At 41.8% G+C, this 11240-nt stretch overlaps 1 protein-coding gene across 2 annotated transcripts in view; it reads left to right on the top strand.

Moving 5' to 3' along the window:
- Positions 1–484: 484 nt before the first annotated feature.
- Positions 485–11240, top strand: part of LOC120023479 (protein jagged-2-like) — a 32416-nt gene continuing 21660 nt past the window's right edge. For both annotated transcript variants that reach the window (XM_038967506.1, XM_038967505.1), the window contains exons 1-3: positions 485–771; positions 1374–1694; positions 11109–11169. In XM_038967506.1, the coding sequence (XP_038823434.1) occupies positions 703–771; positions 1374–1694; positions 11109–11169 (451 nt within the window). In that variant the 5' untranslated portion in view covers positions 485–702. The remainder of the gene's footprint in view (positions 772–1373; positions 1695–11108; positions 11170–11240) is intronic.

The following is an 11240-nucleotide window of genomic DNA, read 5'->3' as shown; positions in this document are numbered from 1 at the left end:
GAAGATGCCTTCTCAGGTGTCCTGTACCTGTATCTTGGACCACTCTCCATATACTTTGGACATCAATGTCTTGTAATTGTAAATACGGACAATTGATTCAAGCCACATATCATGCCAGGCTATTTGTGCAACAATCATCCATTGCACCTTAACTTCAACCTTTATTCTGTAGTAACATAAGCAAGCATTGTTTGTAAGAAATGGTCAGGTATAAAAACTGTGGACTGATCTTGAAAAGGAAAAACATACAAATATATGTTTCCACAAACTATGTTTTCTGATCATAAACGTACCAAACTCAGGCGTAATTAGCATGGCACTCCGCCCCCCACCTTCATGGTTGGCTCGTGGCGGTTCCTCAACTGTTTGAGCCAAGAGTTTGCAAATGGTTTGTTTAGCTGTCAATCAAAGAGCCATACCCGGGCTTGTCTTCAACAGTAAAACCATGAGTGAAACCGATCGCTTGCCTTGCTGTTGAGTGATTCGACCGTGTTTCTGGCCTGGACCAGCAGTGCGCTGCCTCGGGTGTCCTTAGTAGTACGCATCTTATGTTTCTGCTTCATTCGGAGGGATAGTAGGGGAGATAGATCACGCTTTCTCATTGTGCATGCCAGGAGAAGATGATACAATCACCGATCAACGGCAAATTCTTAGAAATAAATACATTTTCCTAATGGTAGCATACACTAATCTAACGGAGACATGTGGAATTGTATGGGGATTTCGAAGTGTCTCTCAATAGTGTGTCTTCTCTTGATGGTGTGGACTGAGGTGAGAACTTTTTTATTTTTATATTGACAGATCAAACGAATTGATCCGCAGTTGCGCGAGTGTATCATGTACACAACGATGTGTCATTCAGTTTGTGAATTTCATTTTTAGAATTCCATTTCTAATGAAATTACGTAGTTAAATCATGTGATCTTGGAATTCTACTTTGGAGCTTCCCTATGGATGAATTCGTTTTGCATTCTTCTTGTCCTGGATCAAGGCAATCAGCGCAATGTATAGACAGTGTGTTCTTACATGCCTGTGTTATAGGCTAATCTAGGTATCTATTTCCGTGGGTAAAAATCGGATGTTTAAAAAACATACATTTGTTGTTTAAAGCAGCATTAATCATATCAAATAATTATAAATGAAAAACAAACAATTGCCCAAAACCTCTTCCATTACTATAAATATAATGTGCAAGTAGGTCTAACACCACTAACATCACATAAAATGATGTGTAGAAAAGCATTCAGACTGAAACATCTAAACATTTTGAAAAAAATAAAAGTTCAGGTGTGCAACATGCATAACCTTCTGTAGCCTACTTAAAAATGGTACGCGCTTCATGTATTTATTTTATATTAAAATGTTATTCATAGGTGTCCCAATCTTCGGGCTATTTTGAGCTGCAGTTGATTGCTGTACAGAACGCTAACGGTCAGTTGTCGGACGGGGACTGCTGCGACGGAGAAAGGAACGCGCAGGATCTCAACTGTAGCAGGGATGAGTGTGATACGTACTTCAGAGTGTGTCTAAAGGAATACCAAACGGAGGTCACGACCACAGGCTTGTGCATCTATGGAACTGGATCTACTAACGTTATCGGTGGGAATACTTTTCAATTTAAGAGCACCAAAAACAACCAAAACCGAAACAACGATGGTGGAAAGATTGTCATCCCATTCCAGTTCGCTTGGCCGGTAAGTTGACGATACGTCATTATTACATCTGTTGATCCACTGCATATGTCCTGCTTTTATTCATTTACTCATTAATAGTCAAATATAGTTACTAGTCAAGTCCAAACCGGATGAGGTTGTGAGTGTGCCATCTTCATTGCCAGTGGCCACTTGGCAACTTTGGAGAACACCTCAGTTTATGAGACTTGTCTGTAAATAATAACGTATTAAACGTTTTCTCATGGTATACATGGTATCTGGCTTAGTGCATTCCACAAAAACAATTTTTTTGTGTGCCTATTTCACACAGCACAAATGTCAAGAACACATACACTTTTACTCTAACTTTTCAAATTACACGTATTACATTTGCTTTTGCTTTGATTCCATAAATCACTGGCTACTGTGCCTTTCTCCTAAGGTCTGAAAATCGAAATTGCTGACAAAGTACAATTGTGCACATGGTGGTTGCAATCATTCATTTGTGCATCATCATAGTAACATAGTACTAATCTGCAATTCCTATATTTGGCTGCTTCTACCAAACAAAGATAGGCCTACAGTCCAGCACATAGACATGGAAGCTCTCAAGTCATCAAGAGGGATATTGAACAAATACCTCTCCCCATGAACAACATCCCTCTGCACGTTTTGGACTAGAAATGTGAGGATTGTTGTGTGGTTGGTTGGCTGTGTGACCTATCCATTCATCAGTCCTTGTGGTCAGCTGTCAGGGGAGGGAAAGATGGAAGTAGTAACTTGGGCCCTGGGCAGATACGGTTACCACTAAGTTGTGTGTGACATAGGGAGTGGATATCGGTGTCACCACTATACTCGAACAAGTGAAGATCCTAGAAGATCCCTATAGATCTGTGCTAGGGGATGCCTTTACCTCTGGCCTCTCAGGTTCACTGAGTCGGGTCAGTATTATCCTCAATGTAGACAGGACAAAAGAGAGGATTGTAGTGCCGGGATAACCCTTTCAAGTTTTCCATTGTTGTGATGGGCCAGTCAAGGGCATATTAGTGGATGTGCTTTTCAATGTCCAAACATTGATCTCGAAATTGTTTTTTAAAGTCCAGAAGATGGTAAATAATGTTTTCTCCCATTAATAACTGTAACTGTTGGTTTAGTGTAGCAGCATGTCTAGTGTTGTGTACTTTTAGTGTTGGGCCTGAAACCATCAGGGTGTGCTAAGCTGGCCAGCAACCTCACACTCCTAACACTACATGACAGCTGCAGTTTAAATTTGATTTGAGGCTTGCTGTCAGTTGCTAGGAGACCCCTAATAGTCTTAGTATACCCCCTCTTTCGACATGTATTTTTACATGAAAAAGAAAAGCTACCCAGTTTGCTTTCAAAGAAAATTACAGACCTCTGTAGTAAACAACATATACAGCATACTGGTATGTTGTTGACTGATAACCCTAATAGAGTTCATATTATCAAGGCATGCCTTGTAGCCTATGACAGTATGGTGAGAATGTCTGGGCCACTAGCTCCTGACATGAATTAAAGAGAAAAATGCCTTTTTTCTACCACTCGATAATTTCCTCATGGTTAACCTCTCACCCTGTGTGTGTTTTTAGTGAAATCTTTCTCATGAAATGGAGGGGGGAGGGATGCCGGTAAAGAGAGAAAGGCTGCCTCTTCTCTTTCCTCTGTGAGAATTCAGTCACGACTCATGAGGGAGAGATATTTTTAGGATCCGGCTCAGTCACTTAAGACTTCGTGTTTGACTCCACAAGAAAAACATCAATTTAATTTGCTCCCTGCTCCTCCTTATTCTCTTATTCGTGGTATATTTAGAGGCAGTCTGTCCTTCCATCCCCCCATGGGAGTAAATCATATGGATGAGGGGCTGTTACTCTCCATTTTTGTGGTTGTTTTCATGCCCCTCTAACCCTGGCCATATTTTTCCTTTCCCTGTGTGACTCCAGGCTGTGCTTGGGCGCTACATGAGGTAGAACTTCGTCTTGGACCAAGGATGTCCTTTTCCTTTCTGCCTGGTTAACTATCATGTTGTAAAGGGGTGCATAACTCATGCGTAATAACATGACACTGATAATGGAAAATATCACTGAACTCAAAGTGAGATACCCTAGTTTGGCAAGGATGACGATACAGCGGTGCATAAGCATAACGTCTCTGGTCTGTTAGTACTGATCCTGATGCTTAGTTGTATACTATTTGGATAAAATGTCTCATTTTCTAAGTACATTTCAAGTGGAATCAACAAGTAGGGCTTTGACTGTCATGGAATTTTGGAAGAGGGTAATTGGCCAGCCTGCATATGCTGCCATAGAAATAGAATGAATAGAAAGGGCGTCCCCATTCAAGTAAATGATGGCATAATGGGTGTACTGGTAGCCATTGCGAGTGTACCTATAGGAGCAAAGCAGGAAGTAAAAGCAGGAAGTAAAATCAGGAAGTGTAGCCATCAATATGTGATGTGACTTATTGATTCAACTAACATTACCAAAAATACAGCTGCTGCTTTGTGGGGGGCGTTGCCTAGTCAACCGAAGACTGGTAGGCTACAACACCTTGCTTGTTTCAGCAAGGAGCAACAAAGTTTCATCCCGTTGTTAAAAGTCCATGTTACCGCACAAACAATCTCAACCGCACGAATGCCTGGCCGTCCTGTATTCAGTCAGCGGTTCGTTCCACCCCCTAAATTATTATTATTTCATTTTGTATTTTCTCGATGATCTTTATCCACAACCGTCGGTTAACCGGTTATACGATACCAGCACTGTCAACAAAGTCACTTCTTGTGATAGGGTTTAGTTTGAATGACCATGGTGGCTGAAGAGAATCTCGTCAGAGGGCTGATGTCAGTCAGGGGCCATACAGTATTGGGGTGTTGTTGTTGGGTTGACGTGCTTCACAACATCTCATCCTCTGTCCCTGCCTCCTACCCCTCCTCTCTGTCTCTAGGTCACTTTAATAAGCCTAAAAGCATTGGTAGTGCTTCTCTAGATGGGAGAGGCAGGGCTACATTACGTGAGTGTGTGTGAGGTAAGGAAAGGTGAGGGATAGTGTTGTTTAAAGCCCTGTGCTCCTTTAATTGTGGTCAGGAAAGGCCTGCTCATCTTTCTGCTGCTGCCATGACCCGACTCGAGTGAATTCCTCTGGTTCCACTTTAGATTACCTGATTTTTCCTTTAGCCCAGCCGTGTAAAATGTCTGATTACTGGCTGCATGTTTAATGTTTTGGATACACTCTCATGAGGTTGGGATTAGGGATAGCAGATTGATGAATTTCTTATTTGTTTGTGTGTTTTTTTCTGTGGATGTGTGTGCATGCGTGCCTGTTTTTGTGTGTGTGTGCGTGCTTGTATGTGTGCTTGGGTGTGGGTGCTTGCTTCCCCTTCCGTGTGTTTGTGTGTATGCACTTCTGCACCCATTTGCGTGTGCATGTGTGTGATAAATGCTAATGAAATGCATGTATTGCAGCCAGGTGCTGCTGAGATCAGTGCAGCTGTGATTAAAGCATGTTATTACACAGCCAGTAAGTTTCATTTCCACTTGCCCTCAGTACCTGTTCACATGGCTGGTGGAGCTCTGCTGGAGCCAGCCAGCCAGCCAGCCCACCAGGCCAGGAGGACTACAGCAAAGCCTCCCTTCCTCCCTCTGCTGCTTTGTGTTCAGGGCTAATTAAATCGTAGACTTTATGTATATCATTAACTGAGACCTCCCTTTATACACCACATCTCTCTATCCCAATACCTCAGCAGATGCCCACTGTAACAGCATTGTATTGGCATTTTGTATGCATGTCTGTCTTATATTTTGGTGGTGAAATATTATGATAATTTCTCATCAGGTTATATTTTTGATTGTGAAATGGTTAGGTCATAATTGACTGTAGTGGGGTCTTTACAGGAAATGAGTACCTTTTGCATCCCTTTGATATTTTAAGTACAAATTGTGCACCAAAATTGCATTTTAAAAGCCTGTCATATTAAATGAAGTGCCCTTTAATTTAGACCATATGGAGAATTCAATAAATCAGATTTTTCATGGGATTAAAGACTTGCTAAAGTGCTGAAATTCAGCATTTTGACTTATCCCTTCGTCAACCCTGGGTCACCTCTAGGAAGATTTTAACCCACTTAACCCCAACATTTCTCCAAGGTTCACCATCATTGTAAAGCCCTGGTTATTTTGTTGCTTTGATAAAGTTGTTTCTGAAGATTATTATTTATTTCATTTGATCAGTTATCAATTTATATCTGTCCCTCATTTTAAGGTCAACCCTGTTACGTGAACTGAATTCTCATTTTAATATGGTGAAACTATTCATTTTTAAGTATTTTCTTTACAAAAGAAACATTGAACATCTAATAGTCAAATCATAGTGTTAAAGCAAGTGAGCTGGTTCTACTCTTTTTGGCCATTTTCTGGTGTTTTGTGGTGGAAAACTGAGTGGATCAAGCATAACACGTCAACCCTCTTACCCTAGACAGACAGGATAGAAATGTTTGAACAATTTCACTCCCTGTTGCACACAACAAGCTTCCATTCCTCCTGTCACAAGGGGATTTATGGCTGATTTACGATGAAATGGTCAATTATACTACTTGATTTGGCACTTGATAGGCACTTACTACTTTGTATGTAAATTTCTTTATGAAATGGGAAAACATGTTTTTTTTATGAAGTTGAACATGTGCTCTTTATGACAGAATGTAAAAACTTTACCAATTTCCACTTCTCAAAAGTCATCGAATTGGTGAAATGACCCAGTTGAGTGGTTCAGTGAGCTTGTCTGTGTGTCACAGGAGCTCAGGAGTGCTGTTGTAACACTGCTCTCTCCCCTGGGGTGAAGGGGGTGAGGGTTCATCCACATCAGGGTTTCTCAATTGTTGGTAGCCTAGTTACTCAATCCTTGTTGTTGCAGGGAACCTCTGTAAAGTCAGGATTTAACTCCAATTTATCATCCAGCAGTTATCAGGCCGTTTGTGTGTGTGTGTGCTTATTTTCTACAGATGTTCTATTGTGTTATTGACTGTACGTTTATTATGTGTAACTCTGTGTTGTTGTTTTTGTCGCACTACTTTGCTTTATCTTGGCCAGGTCGCAGTTGTAAATGAGAACTTGTTCTCAACTGGCCTACCTGGTTAAATAAAGTGAAATATATATATTTTTTTAAATTGCTTGAGAGCCTCACAGTTTGCCAGTCCAGTGGGTGCACATTAATACATGTGCAAGAATACATGGTTTGATAGTGATTCCAATGTGATTGGGGTCTTAAACCCAGCTGAGTTTGCTCTGCTGTGCTGAGTGATTGGGGTTTTCCCAACCTGGGTTATCAGTTTTCCAAGCCCTTGGAGAACAGGAGGCTTCCCTTTTGTCACTGAGCCTTTCAGGCCAAACAATGAGTTTATACCTACGTTTTTATCTGCATTTATGGTGTTATAAAAACAAGTGGAGGGATGGAGAAAGAAGATGGTGTAGGGTTAACTGTCTGAAGTGATGGGCTGTTTGCAGAGGAGGCTGATTTATGGCTGCATTGATGTCCTGGGAAAACTAAAGACAATGCTGCTCTATAGAGAGGGATGGCAGAGGGTGTGTCAGGCTGTCTTTATCAGGATATCATCAAGGGCACTCACTACTTGGTGCATATATGTAGAATTTGAGCATGCTGCCATTCTCCAAAAGTTGTCATTGCTTGTAATCTTGGTGTCAGAATATTCTGAGATGTTAATCATGAAAAGTGTTAACCACTTGAGGATAAAAAAACATTTTTTTTCTTGTTACTAAATTGGAAAAGATGACGCAAGACCTACTGTACCATGTGGAAAGCTAATTTATGTGACTGAAGGAAACCCTGAGAAATAGAGTTTCAACAGCTTGGCTAATAAAAATATACTGGGTCATTTAGCATATTTTTTATTTGATTTGTTTTGATTTGATTTGTAGAATGAGGATCCTGTGTAGGAGATGCCTTGTTTAGAGTGGGGCTTTTCTGTAACGTGCTAATAACGTGCTAAATTAGCCAGCCTCACTGTACCCTACTGGGACCTACATGTTTTATTCATTTCAATATCCTAACAGGTGTGAGATGACAGGTGTTGCTGTTTTTCCCCCTCTCATCTCAATTTTACTAAAGTTGTTAATTGGGTGTTAGAATGATGTCAGGCATACTTTCTGTGAGACCCTATTGCTATTAGTGTTAAAGGTCCAAATGCAGCGGTTTTTATCTCAATATCAAATCATTTATGAGAAACAATTAAGTACCTTACTGTGATTGTTTTCAATTAAAAGGGTAAAAAATAAACAAAGGGCAGTTTCTCAAGCAGTACTTTTGCTAGGACTATTTGGAAGTGGTCTGAGTGTGGAGGGGAAAACTGAACATTTCCTGTTGTTTTCAGAAAGGTTTGGAACCCTTTCTTATTGGTCTATTAACTAATTTAAGGCCAAAACTCCATCCCACCTTAACAGGCAGAAATTTCAGGCGGTCTTTTAAAACAGCTCTTAAGCTTAAAGGGCATTATCATCATTTTCCCATCTTCACAGTTTTATTCCAACCTCATAGTGTGAAAATATACACTGAGTTTACAAACCATTAGGAACAACTGCTCTTTCCTGTATCAGGCTGTATCACAACTGGCCGTGATTGGGAGTCCCATAGGTTGGCGCTCAATTGGCACAGCGTCGTCCGCGTTTGGCCGGTGTAGGCCGTCATTGTAAATAAGAATTTGTTCTTAACTGACTTGCCTAGTTAAAAAAAATAAAAAAATAAAAAATAATTCCATGACATAGACTGACCAGGTGAATCCAGTTGAAAGCTATGATCCCTTATTGATGTCATCTGTTAAATCGACTTCAATCAGTGTAGATGAATTGGAGGAGACAGGTTAAAGAATGATTTTTAAGCCTTGAGACAATTTGAAACATGGATTATGTATATGTACATTCAGAAGGTGGATGGGCAAGAAAAATATTTAGGTGCCTTTGAACGGGGTATGGTAGTAGGTGCCAGGTGCACTGGTTTGAGTGTGTCAAGAACTGTAACACTGCTGGGTTTTTCACGCTCAACATTTTCCTGTGTGTATCAAGAATGGTCCACCAACCAAAGGACATCCAACCAACTTCACACAATTGTGGGAAGCATTGGAGTCAACATGGGCCAGCATCCCTGTGGAATGCTTTCGACACCTTGTAGTCCATGCCCCAACCAATTTAAGCTGTTCTGAGGGCAAAAGGGGGTGCAATTGAATATTAGGAAGGTGTTCCTAATATTTTGTACACTCAGTGTACAAATCACATTTTTGACTGCATCGGGCATTTAAAAGATAATGCTGAGTTGAGTCATCTTCTTGATTTTAATGTAGAAGACCCCTAGTTAAAGCAGTACTACTGTATCTGTAGTGAGTTGGGACACAGGCGATGGAAGGGGTACAGTCATTTATTAATTGAACAGGTGAAGACAGTGAGGAGTGGGCTCATTTTTCTCCAGCTAATGAAAACGCAAATCCCTCTGACTCATGTAAAATGGTCTGGAAGGTGTCAAGTGACGACTACTGTGACTGCTGCCCTGGCCTGGTCCATCAGGTTACACTACAGTCAGACATGCACCCCACAGCCGCACACTTTGCTCCAGCCTCTCCCAGCCTCCAGACTCTCCTCAATGACACATACACACAGGAAGCCCACCAGTGAGTCAGAGTCCAGAGAGACTATTGGATGATTGGAAGTCAGTCATTGAGACATTTAAGATTTAAGGAAGATTGAATAAGATATCACACTGTTATTATCACTCCATATCATAGATGACGCCTTGGGTTCCCCAGCCTCATAAATCATAGCCAGTCATATTTGACTGACAGGGCAGGAAGGAGAATGGGAGGCAGTAGTCTGATTTGTCACTCAAAGGCCAGTAGTAGTGGGGAGACACGGGAGGACAGCAGAGGGGCAGGGAGGGCACCTCTCAATGTGCCATGCCCTCCACTGAGCTTTTCATGAAGAATGCTCACTGTGTGATGTAAAAATATGTATTGTAGATGTGATAAAAGTAGATGGAGTATTACATCACACACTGTGGTGATGAACTGGTTTAGGTGGCTCAGGTCTGGACCTTTGAGTTATCTGTGGCAGTGTAAAAGAGACGTCTGTGGTCAGAATGTGTCTCCTCCTCCTATCTGTCTCCTGGGGGACTGACTGAGGGCCCATTACTGGGACAGCTGATGATGCAATGGAAGGTTTACTTTTGGGGGAAGGTGAAGATAAAGCCGTCTGTATGTCCTTGGACCTTTAAAGAGTTCATTATTTGCATTCGGAAAGGGCCAGCGTTAGTGGCATGTGTTTTTGGATCAATCTGGAGAGAGGCCATACTTCAGTGACATACAGGGTGTGTTTAAAGAGACTGGAAGTGATAAAGGGGGACTGTGGTATAAGTCACTACTGGGGGACGGGAGATCAAAGAACGAGACTTCTCTGCCTTCCAGACTTCTCTGCCTAAACTCAGCAGTTTAGCATTATTAGAAGTCATTTGTGAAATATACAGTTTCCTCCAACAGCTTTGAGCATCCAAGAATCCAAATTACAGAAATGTTTAGCTCCTTTTTCACCCCTTCTCTCTAATCTGACCAGTACCGTGTAATCTACCTCTCCGACCTTCTTCTGGTGGAATGGGCTGTACTGGCCACAATCACCTGACAGAAAGCCAGCTCCTTTCTGGCTTTGCTGTACTAGTACCCAAATAACTCCCCAGGAGTTTCAGTTTAAGAAACCTGCTGCTGTTAGATTTTGCATTGTTTCAGTATGTGTGTGCCACTTCAGGGAAATTATATCACTGTACAGTAAGTACAGCAGCGAGACTTGAGCTAACAGCTTAATCACCTGTTTTGTATTAGAATGTGTTCAGTGCCGGTTGTTCAACTTTAATTTGTTATCCCTACAGTAGTAGTTGCACTTGTTAACTACCCTCAGGCTTATATCCAGCTAATCAGTGACAGCAGTGTGGGAACCAAGAACTATTTTCTCACCAGCAGCATCCACATTCACTCACAAACAGTGTGTGTGTGTGTGTGTGTGTGTGTGTGTGTGTGTGTGTGTGTGTGTGTGTGTGTGTGTGTGTGTGTGTGTGTGTGTGTGTGTCAGAGGAGGCTGGTGGGAAGAGCCATAGGAGGACAGGCTCATTGTAATGGCTGGAATGGAATAAATGGAACGGAGTCAAACACGTTGTTTCCATGGGTTTGATAGGTTTGGTACTATTCCATTGATTCTATTCCAGCCCTTGCAATGAGCCCATCCTCCTATAGCTCCTCCCACCAGACTTTTCTGGTGTGTGTGTGTTATCATCATGTGTTCCTTGTGTAATGCATTCCACACTGTGTGTGTGTGTGTGTCTGTCTGTCAGTGTGTGGGACTGGGGAGTATGAATTCCTACAACCCCCTAATGATTCCGTCTGTGTCTCTCTTCCAGCGGGCGTACACTCTGATTGTGGAAGCGTGGGACTGGGACAATGGTACACACAGCAGCAGTGGTATGTACAGTACACTTCACCTTTCCAGGTATTTACTGCCACATGAAAGGAGAGCCGGCCAGGTCTCAGTG

The sequence above is a fragment of the Salvelinus namaycush genome, chromosome 28 (genome assembly GCF_016432855.1).
Source record: "Salvelinus namaycush isolate Seneca chromosome 28, SaNama_1.0, whole genome shotgun sequence".
NCBI classification, from domain to species: Eukaryota; Metazoa; Chordata; class Actinopteri; order Salmoniformes; family Salmonidae; genus Salvelinus; species Salvelinus namaycush.
Note: the sequence above shows the minus strand (reverse complement) of the source record. Positions and strands in the feature narration are given on the sequence as shown.